Raw genomic sequence first — 21,909 nt, 5'->3', positions numbered from 1 at the left:
GTTTTGAAGGATAGTGTATTCATGCAACTTAAAAAAGAGATCTGAGATGATAGGTAGTTGAGATGCTAATAAGCTAGCTTTACTCAGACTATAAATATTAAGCAATTAGTTAGCTTGTTTTGATAAACAATAAACAGCTCAAACCCATTATCTTGGGGAGATAATGGTCCCAGGCACTTGGCAGGAGGTCTGACAGGCCTTAATTTTCTGGCTGTGCATAACAGGAGATTTAACAAAGACATGGAGGTTTTTGAAACAAAGCTACAAGGCAGTAAACCCTAGATAAAGATTGCGAGAAGGATAAATATGTAGAGCAAGTTAGAAATTAAATGTTAATGTCAAGCAAGGCAACCCACATACGTGGGAAATATAGCATGTTCATTATTGTTGTATTACACAAAGACAAGTATCAATTGAATTAAATTAATCTGATCATAACCGCTGCTCTATATGTCCACTGACTGTGAAGCAGCTTAGTGATTCATGTCTCATCAAGTATTTGCTTGGTCTGCCTTTGGAGATTGAAGTAGTACATGCACAAATGATACAAATATCCAGTTGAGGACAAAGGGGGTACTATTGTTACATGCCCAGGTTACACAATCGTACAAGTAGGTATGGGTCAGCTTGAATCAACTCCCAAAAAAAGTAAGACACTCAGGTCACTTACAGGATTGACTGATACCACTGAACCAGAGACGGTATCTATGGTGGACCCAAATTTGTAATAGGCACCATAGAACCACAATGTTACAGCAGGCTTTTATTAAATCACAAAGTTAGAAACAGCTTTTACAGTTCTGTTGGTAGTTTTAAAGAGGTTATGATCTGTTTCCTATCAATCAATAGTCCTTCATTAAAATCCAGTCATTCCAGCACTAAAGAAAATGAATAGCTGGATTTTCCTCAGTTAACAAGGATCCTAACTGACAGCGAAGTACTAAGGTACCCAAAATATTTCAGGCCTTACATCAATACTTGCAAAGGCACAATAGTAAAGTGGCCATTACCGAAAAAGAAGCCAGTTTCTGAGGTAGGAAAGCCATCTACAAATCAGTTTTACGATCAGTTGAAGCATTTTAAATATGTTGGGGCTGGTAGGTATTAATAGATGTTATTTTTTTCTTCACCCCTTGTGACTTCTAGGAGGTGAGATAAATTTCAATGATGATCAAAATAAAGTGGCATTTAATTTTCTACATACTTGTAGCAATGATAATACACAAATGTCATCACTATCTTATAAACACACATTTCACAAAATGACAATTTAAACTATGAGAGTATATTGTACCAAGCTTTTGTTCGAAGAGCTTTTATAACTTTTGGCAATATTTGACCATTTGATAAGATAGGGTACTTAAGCCGCAAAAGAGAGGCATCTCGGCGAGACATAGAAGTAGACAAGATAGTTAATGGAAAGATACTGAAAGTAATGCTAAAACATTACTTTCAGATACTTTAAATATTACTTTTCAGGGCAGCAAGACAATAGAGTACAGGTTGAGCTTGTGAAGGACAAATTTGGGAAAAATGTCCAGACGTATTTCTTTACGAAAAGGAAGAGGATGATCAACACACAAAATGGTTTTCCAAGAAGGGTTGTTGAGGTCAGTACACTGGACTCATCTAAAAACAGCTAGATGATATAATAGAAAGAAAGTAGAATTGGTATTCTGGAATATTAAGATCAAAATGGGCTGAAGGATCTTCTTTAAATCCATCTTGTGAGTACAACATTGTGTTGCAAAGAACCTACTTAACATAGAATGTTCTGATAATCAGTTAGATTCTTTCTTTACAAATCTCAGTAATGAAGTTAATCATTAATCCTCTTGTATGAATGCCACTCCAAAAAAAAATATGGAACACAATGCAGCTACTGCATTGAAAAAAAAAGTATCAAAACCAATGAGATTGCATAAAAATACAAAGAATGAAGTCAGCTTATTCAATCAAAAGGGTTTAGATGATTTATACAAACCATTTGGCCGTTGTTCCCATGCTTTATGTCATCATCTTAATCCCTTAATTCAGATATTCATTAAGAACGCAAATAAACATTAAAGCAGTCAAAAATGTTCTGAAGTAATAATGTTAACAGCAAAATAGCAAACATTTGAAATAAAGAATTGTATGCAAAAAGAAATTATGCCACATTTATGATACATATGATTTTTCCTTTGAGAGGAAATGGGTGCAAGATAAAACCAGCAAGAATGTATCTTGTTCCAACAGAACTTCTATACATACAGTCCCATCATTTTCAAATCAAATCGCAAAGAAAGAAACTTCAACTTCAAGAGTTCAAAAAAAACATGAGCACTGACACATTTGAACAAGGACAAAGCAAACACATACCAGATGTTTATAAAATTACTGCACTCTAGCAGATTGCAGAAGGACTTCATTCAGTCCTATACCTGCAATTTTATTTTAGTGCACAACGTATTATTCTAAGTATATGCACACATGCCAGCATTAACACTGAATGACTTGCATTCCTTAATTTGCAATTATTAGACTTACCAACATTGACATTCCACCAACAGATTAAAAATATGAAAGTGAGATTGTGGTGTTACTCTACAATGAGGGATGGATTAGGGAACTGCAACAGCTTGGTTCTGCTCCCAGACAGTTTGAGGCAGACATGATACATTCAATATCACACCACTTTATATTGTGACATGGAGGTAGGAATAGCTGGATTAGATAATCAATTCTCTAATCCTTTTTATTCTAAAAGGAAACAATATGCCTGCATGAGTAATGAGAAAATCTGAAAAATAAGTGAGTAATACAACACCTTTAATTTCAATGATGGTCAACAAGAATTTCATCCTAACAGAACCTTATTCTCAAAAGCTAAATTTGACCTACCTTGCTATCCAGTTTTTTCATGGTCACTAAATCTAGTGACTTAAGAGAATGGCCAGTGGGAGCAATGAAGTACAGACAGGCATGGATGCGGGAATCATGATAATTGTGCAATGAACGTTTAATCTTCAACTCTTCTTGCAGATAGGTCTCAAACTGTGCATCAATGTAGTCAATGATAGGTTTATAGCTAAGAAAACCCAAAATGAAACAAATGAAATACAGGACACTGAATACCAATGAAAATCTGAATATAGATTATAAATTGTTCATTGCTGCTGCTTGCTGTTTGACCATTTTGGATTAGGTGGTACACTAGGTAGAATATTGCCCTTTCAACACTGGGGCTTGGGTCTGAATCGATCATAAATTGATGAGATGAACCTACCCTTTCTTTTCTCCCTCCTCTGACAAAAAAACATCTTCAAGGGTTTCCAAGTGAAAAAGAATTGAGAGTCTCAGCGCCTATTGAGCAAGAGCTTACTGCATAAATTCAGCACTAAACTGGCAGTCTCACACTCAAGATGGAGTCACTAGGCAGCAGTTAACTATGGGATTATCATGATGCAGCGCCACTGAAAATAGTACAGGTCAGCTCAGAGACAAGGAAGTTCAATTAAGATGTATCTCAGATAGGAAAATTCAGTACTCAGCAGCTTGATGAGGGGTTAAATAAACAGATAATGCAAATACCATCCACAAGATAGGAGCCCAAATATTACCCAGATAGGGACAGCACTTCATATTGAAATCTCTCTTTCTTTTCCCCCCGCACCCCCCCACCCCACCCTTGCAATTATCACTCCTTTAACTCTGCACATAAACAGTGATATAACCCAGTGCTCAGCGTGGACAGTGGATACCAGAAGTGTTCCATTTTCCAGTACTTACACTCCCAACCTTTGATCAGTACAAAACTGATTTACACTTTACAAACTGGAGTACAAATATAACCACAGCAATATATCCAAAATTAATGTAATCTACAACAAAGATAAAAGGTCTCGTTTTCACCTGTGGTTAAAACTTTCATTTTAATCCAAAGATTCCGGTAAGGACAATTTCTCACGGGACACATAATAAAAAATATTCCACAGTGCTTTACCGGGTTGGGGGAAGTGGGGGGTGGGTGGAAGAGAAGGAAAATGAGCACGGCTTTAGCAGAAAGAGAAAGATTTTTAATTGGCAGAATTGTAACTGCTGGGGTTAGGACTAGGGAGAAATAGGCCACATTTCAACATTCAATTGGTTTAATCATTTTTTCTCATCTTAAAAGACACACATGGGATGGAGTTGGGACATGTGTCATTCAACAAGAAGGATATAGCCCAAGGATCAGGGAGGGAGTACTTCCTATACAAATGTGAGATGTACACATTTCAGGTGATCCTAGAGAGGCAAGAAGTCCAAAGGAGGCATTGCAAGGAGTTTATTTGTAATAAGTGTGAAAGGCAAGCTAAGTTGGAGAAAACAATTACAAGATTAGTGAAGGAGGTTAAGTGACTGTAAGCATTTTACTGAATACAATGTTTTCTTACACAAGACACATTTGCTATATGAACACTGAACTCAGCTTCCTTCAGTGTGGGAACAAACATAGATTGGACAGTTAGGTCTTATGGTGTGGTGCATGAAGTGAGAAAATGGATTATATAATTGGCTAAACAGTAGATCATTTTAAATGGGCTAACTTTTCTGTAGGCTCCGATCATGAGTGGAGTGACCCAGTGCTGGGTCCCCTTCTTTTCATGATTAATAATCTGGAGGAGGACAGAGGCAGCACAGTAATTAAATTTGCAGAGTCAGTAATGTCGAAGAGCAAAATTGATTGCAACTGGATTTGAATAGATTAGGGAAGTGGGCTCAAGATTGGCAAAATGTCCTTTAATGCAAAACCAGACGTGTGCAGTTGCATTGGTATAGTTAGAAGGAAGAATATAATGAGTCATTGTAAGTCAAAAGGAACTGAGAGGAGTAAAGATTTAGGAATGATCATTGATTCTTCAAATGCTCAAGTGCAATGCCAGAAGGCTGCAGCAAAAGCAAACAGGATACCAGGCTGTAATGTCCAGGGTATTCGTTACAAAAGCAGTACCACCATAAGACTGTATCAGGTGTTGGGAACACATTTGAAGTACTGAATCCAGTTTTAGTGCCCCCACCTTAGGAAGTACATTTTGATTCTGGAAACTAAGATGATCTCCAATCAGAGATGATTGTGCTATAAAGATAAGCTTGATGCCTTGGGTTTGTGCTCACCGGAGAGAAGATCTGATCCAGGAGATTGTTGAAAGGCATGGATATCATGCCAGTAGATTATGCATTTGAGACAATAGGATCAGGTAGGGCTAGTGGCCACCCTTACAAACTGGGAAAGCAAGCGGTGAGACCGCATGTCTGGAAATGTTACTTTTCCCCAGAGGGTGATCAACTTGTAAACAGTATTCCATAGGGGGCACTGAAGACTTATTCCTTATAGTCTGTTAGGAGTCAGGCGATCATGGCTTATGGGAGATAACACTAAATTATTCTAGAAAATAATTAGTGTCTGGGATCTCCTAGGACTTGTCTGACCACGCATGAGCAGGTGGAGAGGAATTTTTGAGAACTCCTGAATGGGTTCTGTGTCTATTTTTTGTCTCTCCCAGGAGTTTGGTGGGGGGTGGGGTGGGTGAGGGATGGTTGGTACAAGTGGATGAAATCAGCTAACAGTGAGCTGTATAGGCTTAAAGCTATTTTCCTCATCCTCAACAAACAAACAAAATAAAGAAATAAATGGTAAGACATGGTGGGAGAGTTAGGAAAGCTGACTGAATGCTTGTTGAAAATAATAGGTTTTGAGAAGGTGGGGAGAGAATTAGAAAGGCAAAGGGGTTTAACAGAGAGAATTCCAGAAAGTAGAGCTGAGGCCACTGAAGGATCTGCCATCAATTGTGCAGTGAAGGGGGGAAAAAATCGATGAACAAAAGGCCAGAATCAGAGGATGAAAGGATGTGGGTGACAATACAAGGCTGGAGGTGATTGCACAGATAGGGAGGGACAACACTGTGGTGGGATTTGAGGCCAAGAACTTTAAGTTCAAGGTGATGGATAAGCAGGACAGTGTACAGGTGGCAGATGTTTGGAAGTTAGGAGTTTGGAAGTTATGGAGGATGGGAGGTCAGCAAGTAGGGCAACAGATAAATTGAACCTATAAGTGACAAAGTAGCATGGATAAGTGATTCATAAGTGCTGGGACCGAGCTAATGGCAGAACAGGCAATGTTGCAGAGTTGGAAGCAAGCAGTTTTGCTGATGGATAGGCTGAGAGGTTTCAAACTTAGCTGAGTGAGTGGCCGAGAAGGGGATGGAATCAGTGACAGGGTAGCAAAGTTGATGTTAAGGCCAGAAAATGACCATCTTAATCTTCTGTGAAGATCCTGAAATCAGTGTTCTTGTTTATTGTTTGAATTAATTTGCCTAAGAAATTTCTTGCGTTAAGATTTGTATGGTCTTCCTGATGTTCAGTTGAAGGAAATTTTGATGCGGCCATGACAACGTAGGACTGGCAGTCAAACAAGAGGCAGCAAATGAGGAAAAGGAGGCTGCCAAGAATAGATCCTTACTGGTCTCCAAAGATGACAGAAAGCAAGAGAAGCCATTGTTGGAGAAGTACTGAGTGCCTTTGGACAGATATGAGTGGAACCATATGACGGCTGTCTAATGGAGCTGGACATTGAAGGACAGGTGATGGATGAGCCTGGCCTGGTTTACCTACCACATACCAAAAAGATACAATGTGACTCTGCAATACTTCATATTGCTGGTGGTACAATATCTCAAAAATCTTAACTTAGGAAAACTCTTATAATCAGTTTGTAGTTGGAGTCAAATACTAATAAATGTTCCCCAACAGTTTGCAGGGAAAATTTTTTATTTTTTTTTTAAATGCAAATCGCTCACCTGTCTTCTTTATTTATCTGGTCTCCAAAGCCCACTGAATTTACAACGGTTAGTTTCAAGCGGGCTGTACTCTCTTGTAGTTCATACGTCTGAGCCTTTAATTTTACTCTGTTTTCATAATGTGTTGATTGGCTATTCTCAAAGCTGGTGTTAAACAAGGTATCCATAAGGGTGGACTTTCCAATGCCAGTTTCTCCTGAAATTACAAGACAGAAAAAAAATGCTGTTAGTTGCAATAATATAAACAGATATTCCAGAATACCTGTGCAGCATGTTATACATCATTTATTAAATTACCTGAAGAACCATTTCTTTAAAAAAAAAAGTAAGAACTTGCACAACACTATATTAGTGGCCACAAACAGATTTTAAAAAATAAATGAAAACAGTATTCATTTCCAACTAAAAGGTCATGATGTGGAGATGCCGGTGATGGACTGGGGTAGACAAATGTAAGGACTTGCACAACACCAGGTTATAGCTTTCAGAGCTTACCTCCTTCATCAGGTGAGTGAAGGGATTCTAAAAACACATAGCATATATAGTCAGAGAACAATGCCTGGTGATTACAGATAATCTTTCCAACTGCCCCCTATAACACCTTGCCTGGGAGACGATCACAGCAATCAAAGGTGTCGTTGGTGTTCAGACAGGTTAGCCACAGAAAACATTACATCCCGGTATACTGAATACACAATGGGTCAGATTACAGAGAGAGAGAGAGAAGAGAGAGAGAGAGAGAGAGAGAGAGAGAGAGAGAGAAGACCTGAAAGGCAGGGGGAGAGGGGAGAGGGGAGAGGAGAGAGGAGAGAGGGTCCAGTTGCATTAAAAAGATAACTTTTTTATTTTCGCTGGTGGGGTTACTCGTAGCGTGATATGAACCCAAGATCCCGGTTGAGGCCGTCCTCATGGGTGCGGAACTTGGCTATCAATTTCTGCTCAACGATTGTGTGTTGTCGTGTGTCTCGAAGGCCACCTTGGAGAACGCTTACCCGAAGATCGGAGGCTGAATGTCCTTGACTGCTGAAGTGTTCCCCGACTGGGAGGGAACCCTCCTGTCCGGCGATTGTTGTGCGGTGTCCGTTCATCCGTTGTCACAGTGTCTGCATGGTCTCGCCGATGTACCATGCTCCAGGGCATCCTTTCCTGCAACGTATGAGGTAGACAACGTTGGCCGAGTCACAGGAGTATGTACCTGGTGGGTGGTGTCCTCTCGTCGACGAGTCGAGCGTCATATCCCGTTCTTCCGACGGGCCACAGCGAAAAATCGCATAGACCTCCTCAGAAGACAAACACGGGACACAACCAGAGTACCCTTCGTCGTCCAGTACTTCCCCGGAGCGGAGAAACGACGCCATGTTCTGCGCAGCCTTCAACATGTCATCGATGACGACGAACACCTCGCTAAGGCCATCCCCACGCCTCCACTACTCGCCTTTAAACAGCCACCCAACCTCAAACAGACAATCGTTCACAGCAAATTACCCAGCTTTCAGGAGAACAGCGTCCACGACACCACACAACCCTGCCATGGTAACCTCTGCAAGACATGCCAGATCATCAACACAGATACCACCATCACACGAGAGGACACCACCCACCAGGTACATGGTTCATACTCCTGTGACTCGGCCAACGTTGTCTACCTCATACATTGCAGGAAAGGATGCCCCAGAGCATGGTACATTGGCGAGACCATGCAGACACTGCGACAACGGATGACCGGACACCGCGCAACAATCGCCGGACAGGAGGGTTCCCTCCCAGTCGGGGAACACTTCAGCAGTCAAGGACATTCAGCCTACGATCTTCGGGTAAGCGTTCTCCAAGGCGGCCTTCGAGACACACGACAACGCAAAATCGTCGAGCAGAAATTGATAGCCAAGTTCCGCACCCATGAGGACGGCCTCAACCGGGATCTTGGGTTCATGTCACGCTACATGTAACCCCACCAGCGAAAAAAAAGTTCTGTTTTTAATGCAACTGGACATTCTCTCTCTCTCTGCCTTTCGGGTCTCTTTCTCTCTCTGTCTGTGTAATCTGACCCATTGTGTATTCAGTATACTGGGATGTAATGTTTTCCGTGGCTAACCTGTCTGAACACCAACGACACCTTTGATTGCTGTGATCGTCTCCCAGGCAAGGTGTTATAGGGGGCAGTTGGAAAGATTATCTGTAATCACCAGGCATTGTTCTCTGACTATATATGCTATGCGTTTTTAGAATCCCTTCACTCACCTGACGAAGGAGGTAAGCTCCGAAAGCTTGTGATTTAAAATAAAACTGTTGGACTATAACCTGGTGTTGTGCAAGTCCCTACAACTAAAAGGTGCTTGAAGATACACATTTATGCAACTTGAAATACTTCTGAAAGCCTAATGGAAAGCTCTGCATGGATCAAAGTACAAACCTTAAGGCAAGAAGTTTCAGACAAATTAATTCAAGCAATAAGCAAGACCACTGATTTAGGATCTTCACAGAAAAATGGAAAATGAAAAATGAATTCAATCCCCAAAACACCAATAGAAAAATTCTATAGTCTTGTGTAATTAGAACAAAATTGAACTTAATCACCATAAAATAACGCTTCTAATTGTAAACTGACAAAACTGTGGAATGTGATTCCTCAAACACTTGGTAGAAATCCTGGAATCCCACACAGTTAAAATGGAATTTGAATTATTCGGTTACCATAAACTCAGCATTTTCGAACTTGTGTGGGGCATCCTCTGCAAATGTTTACACATTCATGGGGACCACCTGCAAATAATGACCCATTCCTGGAGGGCCCTCCTACTTTAACTTCCAAAAGACACAGTGTCAGGAAACATTAGTATATACAGTAACATTAAAAAAGTGACCTTACATATATACTTTCCTACCCATATTCATGACAACCCTCTCTATCTTGCCATCTTCCCATGGTATCATTCACTAAAGGAGACCATCTCTGACCATTTCCTTGTATCCCTCACCATCCTTATCACCCTACCCTCTGCCAATCCACTTCCTTCTGCATCTGCCCTAGAAAGCAACCTCTCCTCCAAGTCACTTGCAACTGAATTTCCAAGCTCCCAACTGCCTACCTTTTGGCCTTCCATTCAACACGACAATGCAGTTGGTGATTTGCTCAACTACTCCCTCACTTCCACTTCAGATGCCCTTGTCATCAGCAAAACCTTTACTCTCTCCCATCCTGGTCGATCCCCTGACATGGCCCCCACCTTCACTCTCTCAAGTCCAAAAGAGACAGACTTAAATGTATAGGTGTACAACTGATTTAACCACCCATCACCAGATCTGGCTAGACCACATCTAGATTCTCTCTGATCACTCCTCATGCCCTTTCTTCTTTCTCATCTACACGCTTGGCAGTCATGTGGTCAGCTACCACATGTACACTGATGTCAAGAGGGGCAAGATTCATTAGGCAGGGGAAGGAACAAGTGTAATGTGTGGTCACAAACACAGTGACGAGCTGCTCTACTACATCATCAGAACAGATAAAAAGCCTTGGCCACCAACATGGAGTTGAGCAGGTGATAATGAAATGCTCAGCATCAAGGCTTTTTCAGTAGCTACCAGGAGGACGAAAAACAACGGAAGAAGTCAGTCACAGCGGCGAGATTTAATCCTCAGGGATGTAGATATGACCACGATAACTGCCAGGTATGCTTCCTCCCAGGTGACAGATTTGGAACAAATGAATGGGCAGGTGTAATCCAATGGTTCTTTAAAGTAATTTGGGGGATCGAGAAAGAAAACTAATGGGAAGAACCAACGTAGCAGAATCTTCTGGACTACGATTAGTGCCACCTGCAGCCGCAGGAAGGCAGGCTAGAGTAAGAAACATCAACATGTAGCTAAGGGTACGATGTAGGGAGAAAGTTTTTTGGTTCTTAGGGAACTAGGATGCCTACTGAGAAACAGGAAGCCTGTATTAAGTGGATGGGCTTCACTTAAACAGAAGAAACACAGGAGTACAGTCAAAAAGTACAGATAGACCGACAGAGGCGTATTTCAACTTGGATATTGGGGGGGGGAACAAAGGCGAGGACAAGTGCGAAAGATAAGCCGGAAAGGTTCCACCACGAAGTAACAAAACCTGCGTACACCGAAGTGCAGAAAGATGATGTTGAATCTAAAAAAAAAAATCACAGATAAGGCAAGTAAGAAGTACAGAGAAAATAAGTCAAACATTGGTGGCACACAACTGCTAGAATTTTAGCAGCAAAATTGGCTAGACATCAAAGGAATAATGGAAATGGTGCAGGGAGAGGAGGAAGATAAATGGGAAATGAAACTGGAAGCTGATAAACTATGCAGAAGGGACTGCTGTAGGCAGAGAGATTGAGGAGTCACATTTTATATAAATTATAGCATTAAAGGTACAGGAAAGGCAAGACACAGAGGGGTTTTAAATTTCTTTTGAGACCAGCACTCTTCTACATTCTTAGAAATAATCAGGAAGAGGGCATCAGTAACTTCATCGCAAAAAGTCTGCAGAGAACACAAAAATAGTAGAGATCCAGAGGAAGATGGGCACAAACTACAAGGGGCATTGATCATTTGCAGATGCAGTTTACTGCAGATAAGTGTAATGTTGTGCAGTTGGGGATATAAAATAAACAGATATTAAAGGATTAATGGGAAAATAATGACAAAGATGACTCAGAAAAGAGATCTGGGAATCATAATAGGATAAATCTCAAGACATCAAACCAATGTCTGGCTACTGTTAAAGCAAATGGGATGTTTGGCATAAAGAGGAAAAAAGGGGAACACACTGTAAATTGAAGGAAGTTATCCTGACCCTACAAATAAACTAAAATTGAAGAAGGCAGCATATGGAGCCTAAAAGTATGATAAAAATAAGCAAATGAGAAAATATGAAAGGGAAAATGAAAGCAAGGAGGAAGTATGAGAGAATCTCAAAAATATTAAAAACAGTAAAGTATTCTACAAATCTGTCAGTGAAGAGAGAATGGTCAAATGCGAGGTAGGACTCCTGAGAAAATAATGAGTTGGTAGAGGACAAGCAGTAATTGGTAGGAATACTTAAGTACTTCACTTCAGTGTTCACAAATGAGAAGGATATTAGGGAGGAGGTAAATCCTGAAATAGGTAAAAGCAAGACGAGTGATATTATAATAAAGAAAAGGAAAATATTAGATAAGTTAGCTAACTTCAATGAGGACAAAGTGCCAGGACCTGATGGGATACATCTGAGGATCCGGAGGAAAATGGGGGAAGAAATAGCAGAAGCCCTAGAAATTACATCACGGGTGGAAATATGCTGGAAAACTGGAGAGTGGCCAATGTATTACTCATTTTCAAAAAGGGAGAAAGAGCCAATCCAAGTAATTACAGCTCAGTTAGTTCAATATCTGCGGTAGGGAAAATTTTGGAATCTTAAGATAAAAGTACTAATGTCTAGATGACGAGAAAATAATTAGAAGCAGCCAACACTGATTTCAGAAAGGAATACTGTGCTTGACAAATCTGATAAGAGTTCTTTAAAGAGGTGACAGATATAGTGGATGTAGTTAACTTTTAGAAAGCCTTTCACAAAGTACCACACAAGAGACTAATAGAGAAGATTAAGGAGTATGAAATTAGGGGAAGGGTAGCAAATTGGATTAAAAATTGCTTAGAAGGGAGGAAACAGACAGAGGAGTTGTGGATAATTTCCGAGTGTTTGGAAGTGGGTAGCAGTGTCCCACAGGATTCTATCCTGGCACCGCTTCTGTTCACCATGTAAATCACTGATATGGATGTAGGGATAGTGGGAGTGGTGACCAAATTTGCAGATGATACTAAAGTCAGGGGCACAGTAAATAATTCTGAGGATCAAAGGAAGCTGCAAGGGGAATATTGATAATATAGATGATGGAATGTGAAAAAAAGTTGCAAATGGAATTCAATGTCAGTAAATGTGAGGTGGTACATTTTGGTTAAAAAAAAAGCAATTTTACTTTGAATAGAGGAAAGCTGGGATTGGGAGGTTCAGATTCATAGAACATTAAAAAGAAACCTCAAGTAGTTAAGGTCATTAAAAATAATCTAATGGAATACTGGGTTTTATGGCAAGAGGTATAGAATATACAAGTCAAGATGTAATAGTCAATCTATATAAAAACTTACTAAGATCACAGTTGGAGTAGTGTGCACAGTTTTGGGCTCCAAACTATAGGAAGGATGTTGAGGCAAGAGAGGGTACAGCACAGTTTCACTAGGAGGAAATACAAATACAAAGAAAAACTTGAAAAGTTGAAGCTCCTCTTGTTAGAATAAAGGAGATTAAGAGGTTATTTGATAGAAGTATTTAAAATTATGAAGGGGTGTGACAGAGTGGATAAGTTTAGTGGGAGAGTTTAAGTGAAGGGTGAAATTGAGCAAGGATAGGACATAAAAGTCAGGGAGCGGGAACTAGGGGAGTTTAGATATAGGTTGAAATCACTGAAAAAAAGAGTTGCTTGGTGCAGAGGCTAAAAGGAGAGAAGGACGGGATCTCAGTGAGGAAGTCAACATGGGAGGACAGTGCCGGACAAGGATTTTAAGTGAAAGGCAGAAAGGATGGAAGACGGCAAAGTGCTCAAAGGAGGTGAAAATGCCAGAGGAATAGAGGGAAGAGGACAAAATAGGAATTAGCAATAACAGCTTTGCCACTGCCAGGGTGTTTTGCGAGGGGCAGGTGATTGAGCAAGGTGCACAGGCTTCGATTGATAGGATGACTTTTATGTCCTCCTATCCTTGCTCAATTTCACTCTTTGCTTAAATTCTCCCACCCATTCATCTGCATTGTTCACTAATTCACAGACAGTGTATTTACCCAGCAAGCCATTAGGAACTCACCCAAGTACATTTTATTGCAATGACATTAACATATAATAACTAATTTTAAACAGATGGATACTTAATATGATCTTAGCTGATCGGTCACACAGAAAAGTTTGAAAAACACTGGTCTAGAGACACATAAGAAATAGGAGCAGGAGTAGGCCAATCGGCCCCTCGAGCCTGCTCCGCCATTCAATAAGATCATGGCTGATCTGGTCCTAACCTCAAATCTAAAATCATGTCCAATTTCCTGCCCGCTCCCCGTAACCCCTAATTCCCTTTACTTCTAGGAAACTGTCTATTTCTGTTTTAAATTTATTCAATGATGTAGCTTCCACAGCTTCCTGGGGCAGCAAATTCCACAGACCTACCACCCTCTGAGTGAAGAAGTTTCCCCTCATCTCAGTTTTGAAAGAGCAGCCCCTTATTCTAAGATTATGCCCCCTTGTTCTAGTTTCACCCATCCTTGGGAACATCCTTACCGCATCCACCCGATCAAGCCCCTTCACAATCTTATATGTTTCTTATTGAGTCTCAGATCCAATTTTACAGTACAATTGTTTTGAGATTATATATTGTTCCACTGGTTGGACAACAAAGAAATTTCAGAAACAAAGATTTAGTTGTAAATGACTGATGTATTTTGAATGAGATGTTAAGTCTAGGCCCTTTCTGCCTGTTTAGATGGGTGTAAAATGTCCAATCCCACAGCACTATTCAAAGAACAGCAAGGGAGTTCTCCCAGTGTCCCGCACAACATTTATCCCTCAACCAAACCATCAAAACAGATTAACTGGTCATTTATTTCACTGCTAGCAGTGGGACTTTGCCGTTTGCAAAATTGTCTGCTGCATTTTTCTACGTAACAGCTAGCGACTACATTTCAAAAAGTAATTTGTTGCTTGTAAAATGCTTGGGGACATCATGAGAACATGGAAGACACTGTATAAGAGTAAGTTATTGTTGTTACATTGCAGTAATTAAAGCAAACAGCTATCCATCTCACCCAACCCAGAATTTGGAACTTTATTTTAGGATATGTTAATTTGTTTTAGAAAATTGAAAATGTTCACAGAATTTAGAAGAGTCAATCTCAATTTCTCACATTATAGCTGCACAGTTTGCAAACTAAACAAATACTATGCTATCCAGTAATTTAAAGCTCAACACTTGCTTTACAATTACTTTACACATTTGAACTAATACATCAATACTAATCTATTTTTGGCAAGGCAGTATTTATTGCCTATCTCTATTTACCCTGAGGATATTAATGGTCAACCACATCATGTGGGATTGGAGTCACATGTAGGTCAGACCAGCTAAGGGTGGCATGTTCCCTTCCCTGAAAAACATTAGTGAACCAGCTGGGATTTTAATGACAATTCCTTTTACAGTCATTTACTGGTTCCACCCCACAAGTTACCAGATTTATTGAATTTAATGTCATAATTTTCCATGGTAGGATTTGAACAAACAATCAATCTGGGTTGCTAGTCCAATACCATAATTACTAAGTTACCATACCCAAATATAAGTTTTTGAAACATTGACTGTGCTATTCTTGCTGTACAAAGAAGTTAGCGATTGTTGTGTCTCTCTCCCAGGTCAGCATAATATGACATCTGGAATATTTTAATCTGTCTCCAATGTGAAAATAAGTTCCAGAGTTTGCATCGCAAAGTCCTCCACATCAGTAAAGTCTCTGGCATCAGCCACAGACACAACCGATGATTCACTGGTGTCATCATTCCTGTGTTCATCATTGTCAAATGTGCCTATGCTTGCATAGGCTTTGAGCTAAGGCACAATATCCATGAGTCATCCACTCATATGGACCTTGCAATATCGTAGTAACAAATGACACCAAACACTTGAATGTCCATATTATCGGACTATTGTTGCATTTGCTCTTAGAGATCAGTGCAAAGCTAGCAGTTGACAATAGTTACTGTCTTTCCTTCATTCCATGTGGTGTGAATGAAGAGCTTATTTCACACCCAACTTAGGTGGGCAATTGTTTTCTGTGCATTCCAGGTAGTGCTCCTGTTGCTGCTTGAGACACAGTGCCTTAAAGTTGCAAATGATCCCAAGGTCCAGGGACGATGCAAGATGTAGCATTGGGTAGAGAATGTGTGGGTGACATCAGTTCACAGGAATAGCAGCTTTGTCCAAAAATAAGATGCATCATGTTAGTTGAAAAGCTCAAATTCTCAGTTGACACAGGCTAAGACTTTTTGTTTGGGTCAAAGATTTTCTCAAAGCAATGGAGGAGTGAGCACATTTCCAAATTACCAAAAGCTTTACTTTCTGTCACAGTTTAACTAATGCACAACTTGGCCACTTTGTCTTTGTTTTTCCATTCTTCCCAATGCCAGCTCAGCACTAAGTTTACAATTTAGCTTTAACTTTGAAAAATAGGGCATTTTCATCACAAATCACTTAAAGCAGTGAAAATACTCATATTGGTGGGGTATATAAATGCCACTTTGTAACTCCCCATCAGGTCTTGACATTTTAAAGCCACCAATTACTGTAGAAAATGTTCTTCATGCCCCAGGACATTTGGCCTGTGAATGCAAACATTCATCATAGACTTTGTGCGCTTTATGAATGCATGAGTCAGTGATTTCAAAGACCTTTTAATCCAGCTCTTCTCTTTAGAATCACAGCTTCATGTTTCTTTGGTGCTGTTAGCAGTATTCAGAAACTTTGCACTTTCATGGAGATAAGGGATCAGTTAATCGTGTTTCTGAGAATATGGACATTTACCCTGGGGGGACGGCGAAAGAAATTTCTTTATTTTAAAAATTATTGCCGTTATTTCGGCGTGCCTTCCTTTTTCAGCAACAACCATCTTGGTTTGAAGACTATTGGCAGACAGAGAAAGAGACACAGAGAATCGGGGTGGTGGGAAGGAAAGACAGAGTCCCTCAAGCCTGTTCCATCAGTCCAACAGATCATGACTGACCTGTGTATCAGCTCCATATCCCTTGATACCCTTACTGATCAATCAGTCTTGAAATTTAAGTGACTCAGAATCCACAGCCTTTATGGGGAAGAGCGTTCCATATTTCCATTACCTTTTGCTGAAAAAGTGCTTCTTGATTTCGCTCATAAACTGCCTAGCTCTAATTTTATTATCTTTCCTTGTTCTGGATTCCCCCACCACAGGAAATAGTTTCTCTGGATCAGCCCTATCGAATCTCTATCATTTAAACACCTTAATTTGATCACCTCTCCACCTTCAGTTGGAATCCAAAATGATCAAGTACTTACCAACACAAAGAATATTGAAGCAAAATCCCTGGGAGGTAGATTTGTTGACTAGTTGATCTGGTAAACTGTCAAATCCAACGTGGCCTGACAAGGAAAGTGGGCGGACATTTTCATTCTGCAAGAAAGAAAAATAGTACATCCAATAGCTAGTCAACAAACTATTCTCATAGCTTCCAACTGTTTTACCAACATTCACAGTATGTAATGGAATAGTGTACCATAAGTATCTATCACCATAAGTAATTCCATCACAGATTAAGCTTCCCTGAATATTACCTGTAATATTACAAAGAATACATAAAAAAGATACAAAGCGAGAAAAGGTCATTCAACCCTATGAAGCCTGCCCTTGTATGATTTTCTATCATGGACATTTCCCCACCCCATCACTGCCATCCTTACTTTAAAGAACACCAAGTTCCTTCATTTACCTGCCCCAACAAACTCAAGCAGTGCTGTTAATATATCAGTAATCATCAATCCCTCGCCTCCACAGGAATCAACAGCTCCCATTTAAAAAGGGTAATTTAATCCCAAATCATCCATATTCTTTGGAAGTCTATTCCACATAGTCACAATCCTATGGCGTTGGTAAGGGGGGGGGGGGATCTTTCCAATCTCCAACTTTGCTCAGACTTCTATTATTGTACTTGCGTCCTCTAGTCCTACAGTCATTGTACAAATTTAAACAATATTCATCATAAGTCAACAGCACAGAAGGAGACCATTCAGGCCTTCACACCTGCAAAATTTGTCACTACTACTTTCCATGCGCCAAGCCATCAGTTGAGAGGATGACTACAATGTAACTGGAAGAGTGTAATTTTTAGGCCACTTTCCAAAATCTAATCTGCAATTAAGGACCTTGACAGCATCTTGTGCAATGTCATGTACATCCCTTGCCCCCACGCCAACATCCATGTTGAGCTAACCCACCTGTAATCAGATTTGTGTTTACACTTTTTTTTGAATATTAGAAGTACGTTTGCTATCTTCCAGTATGCTGCTTTTATACCTTTTCAACTTTCTAAAGTTGTGTCTCTTTCTCTGTGCCATATATAAACAGAGCAGTAATGCAGTAACATGAGCATACAGAAATGTACAGTTATGTGCAGAATCAGGAAACACTAATCTGTAAGCAAACATGAGGAACTGCAAATCTTTATCTGCATGACTGATTCTAAGACCACTTACAAAGAAAAAAAATGTTAATTGATACTCTTCTGGGTATTAAAACACTGATTGGCCAATTAGAAAAGAAAAATGTAGTTTCCGTGATGGCTCAGTTGGTAAGCAGCACATTGATCATCCATACATGTCTGCTTGGCTCAACTAGTAGTACTCTTGCCTGAGTTTATGAGTTGAACTTGAGCACATAATCCAGCCTGACACTTCAATGCAGTACTTGGGGAGTTTTGCATTGTTGGAGGTGCCATCTTTTGGATGAAGTGTTAAACCACAGCCCTTGACTGCCTGTCTGGATATAAAAGGATCTTATGGCACCATCAGTTTCTCCACAGAAGTCATTCAACACATTTATATGGAATGGATTGATTTGGATTGTAAATTACTATGCTATATGCAATCCATTCAAAACAATTAATTTGAGATGCAGATTTCAATTAACAGAATTAGACAATAGATGTAGATAATGTGATTTTAATTTCTATTCATTATTAAAGCTATTTACACAAGGACTGATTACTTCATGAAAATGGTATAAATCACTAGACCATTTCATCTTTCCACCTCTCCTAGTTTACAAATTTTGCTCTATAACGTTACATTATATTGAATTGATCTATTTGAAAGAAAACCTAGCACACTAGAATCTCACTGCAACAAAAATCTTTTTTCCAACCACATAAGACGTTGGCATTATCAACGGACAAGACCAATTATACTTTCATGGTTATATGACCCATGAAGGCTCCATTAAGTCTCTTTGCAAATAGAAGGGAGAGTTACGAAAGTGGAACACATCAATCACTATTTTTAAAAATGGTATAATCGTCATTGCTGTTCTGTATCCCAGCAATATAACAGATGTTGTCTATAAACACAGCTGCAAGAAGTCGATTCAAGCTGCAGCTTGGGACAAATAACTTAATTCAGGGAATTTTTGTATTATTTAGTGTATGCAGACAATGTAGGATTCCAGCCATCTTAAAGCAAGGTCATCACCGGCATGCAAAGCACATGCACCACCAGATAGTTTAGTTAGCGGGCATGATGTGGGACACGTTTGTATTTATCCGAAAATACATTTGTCATCGCCATGAAAGCCCCATGTGAAGATTTCAGGCGCACAGCCCCTGCTCAGTTTGAACGCAGTCGAGAAGTGCCCAACTACTATTAGAATCCAATTTATTGGATCCTTAGAATACTCCACTGACCGAAAAGGTAGCAAGAAGGGGTGAGTAAACAGGTTAGTATTAAATTGAATAGCTTCTATTACAACTTCTGCTAAATCCAGTAAATTTTTTAAAACATGAAGCCATGGAGGGATTTGTAGATAAGAATTTTGAAATTTATCCACTGAGGGAGGTGCAGCCAACAGATATTGACAAAGATGGGTCAATGGATGAGCAATGCAGTCTGGGGAAGATGTGGCCAGTGAAGTTCTCGCTGAATTGGAGTTCATGTAGGGTAGAGTGCTCTGGGCAAGATGGAAGCAGACAAAAAAAAGATTCAAGCAAAGAATATGGATGTTCAGTTGGGTGGTGATATACCTTCCAGAATCAGAGAGATAGGGAGAGGATAGAATGGTTGATGTTTTTAAGTGAGCAGGGTGATTATGGTTATTATAAGAGATGGGGCAGAAGGAGGGAATCAGTGCTTGAGGAGAGAGCTGTTGATGATTTCAAACACTGGGCCAAGAAGGGGTAGTTGAGTGGTCAGAAATCGAATCAGGGAAGGAGTCAAAAAAATCCTCTACCCAGACTTTACATCCTCTTTAATAAATCAACTACAGATTACTTGATCATAATATGTTTTCTGCAAGTCTATCATTCAACGTGGATGTCATTAAGCTACACTACATAGAGCACACTATCCATGACATCGGTCACTGTCAAAAGACAGAAAACAGCATATGGCTGTCTCTACTAGCTACAAAGTTTATAAAATAAAGACACGTGATCTCCACGATTATACAATAGTTACAGACCACGCAAGCTTCCCTCATAACTATGTGTCAGATGAAATCCTTCATGTCTTCGTCACTCCCAGACACCCATTATTCCTAGAAATCACATTGTATCACAATTCGTCAGTTTGTTTCGTTCCCTTTTTCACCAAATTATCGCCTCTCCTCACCCCTTGTTGAGGGGAGGTTCTGCTGGCACCCTTCTTCATGTGAGCTTGATGAGTGACTGTCAACAGGCAATTCAATTGAGGGTGTGGGGGCATCAAAGCTGAGCCCGATCCCCTCCTCACCAAATGTTCATAGAATGCAATTCCAACAAGGATCACGACTGTAACCAGGATCGGAAACTTGGCCCATTTTTCCTAATTGTGGCACTGCTATCACTGACCAAGCTGAGCTGAGCCAATTTAGCACAACACGAGAATCTAGCACTGTAATTCTTTAAACAATTGCCAAACAAAAGAACACCACAACAATTTGATCAACAGGACATCATAAATAAGACGTTTATGTAAAAGTTCTCTGGAAATCTATACGCACCACAAGAATGCTTTCCTCATCTGTAATCATATTGTGAATGGCATTTACACTGAAAAAAGGTAGAAAATTTAATCCGCACACGAACAACTTTCCCCACTCTGGGTCAGGGCAAGATCTTAGCGGATGCAAGTAGCACTCAACGCCCGAGCCTACACGTAGACCAGAAGGGTGGTATAAAAACTGTGGATAACTGAAGTTACGAAACAAACCGCATTGACTGAAACAACACAACTGCAATGTTGCTTTACTTTAAACGATATGTTTAGTTTCAGAAAGTGGACAGGAAGATGCTTAAAGTAAACTTGAACATTTTGCTACAAGTCCGATCAAGAGCTGGGAGCCCAAATGTGTGGCTTACTACAGTATCCAACCAGGGCAGTGGAGACGCACCACCCCCCAGTACCACATTCCAGACGAATATCACCACCGCCTCAGTCAGGAATTGTCGGAAACATTCCGGTCACTTATCAGGAAGCCTGTCTAATGGTTAGTTAATGAGCGACTTATTTCCCAAAACACTTTATTTCAGTACTCGCACAGAAGGAAATCTTTTGCAACAAGAAATCTAAGCGAGTGCAAATTCAAAGCCTCAAAAGTTTGGTCTCCCCCCTCTTCATTGGAACGAGTCAGTAAAACTACCAGAGCTACACCCTCGGATCGAATTCCTCTCCTTAACTGTGGAATGCGCTATGAAGGGGCGCCGGTCACGAAAACTCTTGCACAAGTCGGCCCTTTTTACAGCAGCTCCAGCCTTACTCGCACCATGAACAACAAGCAAGTCATTATTATCACCACAAAAAGTTACAAATCCAACCCAGCACGTCCACTATTTACGACTTGACTGCCCCGAGCCAGTGACAACTCCCAGTCAGTAACCTTGGTAAAACTAACTTGTTTCACTGACCCTGTGCTGAAAATCAGCGCGAATAAAAAAAATACAGATTGTGGGAGAGAAGCAGCTCACCATTTGCCGGGCGATATCTGCCGAAGCCATTGCGGAGCGGAGCTGGAGCTGGAGCGATGATGACGGTTGAAATTGGAACAGGGTTGCTCCGCTCGAGCTGCAATCAAGTCACAATACAGGTCTCTACCACACAGCGAAGGGGAGAACATAGAAAGACGAGCACAAACTATAATTTTTTTAAAAACCCAAGCACACAAAACTACAATCAACCTCGCTTATGCTACTAATGGTATAAAAGAAAACAATACACTAACAACTGTCTACTATCTAATATTTTGTCGTTGTACTTCTTTTCCGGATTCTCTCCCCTATTTTAC

At 40.2% G+C, this 21,909-nt stretch overlaps 1 protein-coding gene across 1 annotated transcript in view; it reads right to left on the bottom strand.

Moving 5' to 3' along the window:
• The window catches only part of septin10 (septin 10), a 63,093-nt gene extending 41,186 nt beyond the window's left edge, over window positions 1–21,907 (bottom strand). The window contains exons 1-4 of the mRNA XM_067986165.1: window positions 21,593–21,907; window positions 16,941–17,055; window positions 6,822–7,017; window positions 2,884–3,070 (exon numbers count right to left, since the gene is read on the bottom strand). Coding sequence (XP_067842266.1) covers window positions 2,884–3,070; window positions 6,822–7,017; window positions 16,941–17,055; window positions 21,593–21,622 — 528 coding nt within the window. The 5' untranslated portion in view covers window positions 21,623–21,907. The remainder of the gene's footprint in view (window positions 1–2,883; window positions 3,071–6,821; window positions 7,018–16,940; window positions 17,056–21,592) is intronic.
• Between the last annotated feature and the right edge of the window lie 2 nt (window positions 21,908–21,909).

The sequence above is a fragment of the Heptranchias perlo genome, chromosome 6, assembly GCF_035084215.1.
Source record: "Heptranchias perlo isolate sHepPer1 chromosome 6, sHepPer1.hap1, whole genome shotgun sequence".
Lineage (NCBI taxonomy): Eukaryota > Metazoa > Chordata > Chondrichthyes > Hexanchiformes > Hexanchidae > Heptranchias > Heptranchias perlo.
Note: the sequence above shows the minus strand (reverse complement) of the source record. Positions and strands in the feature narration are given on the sequence as shown.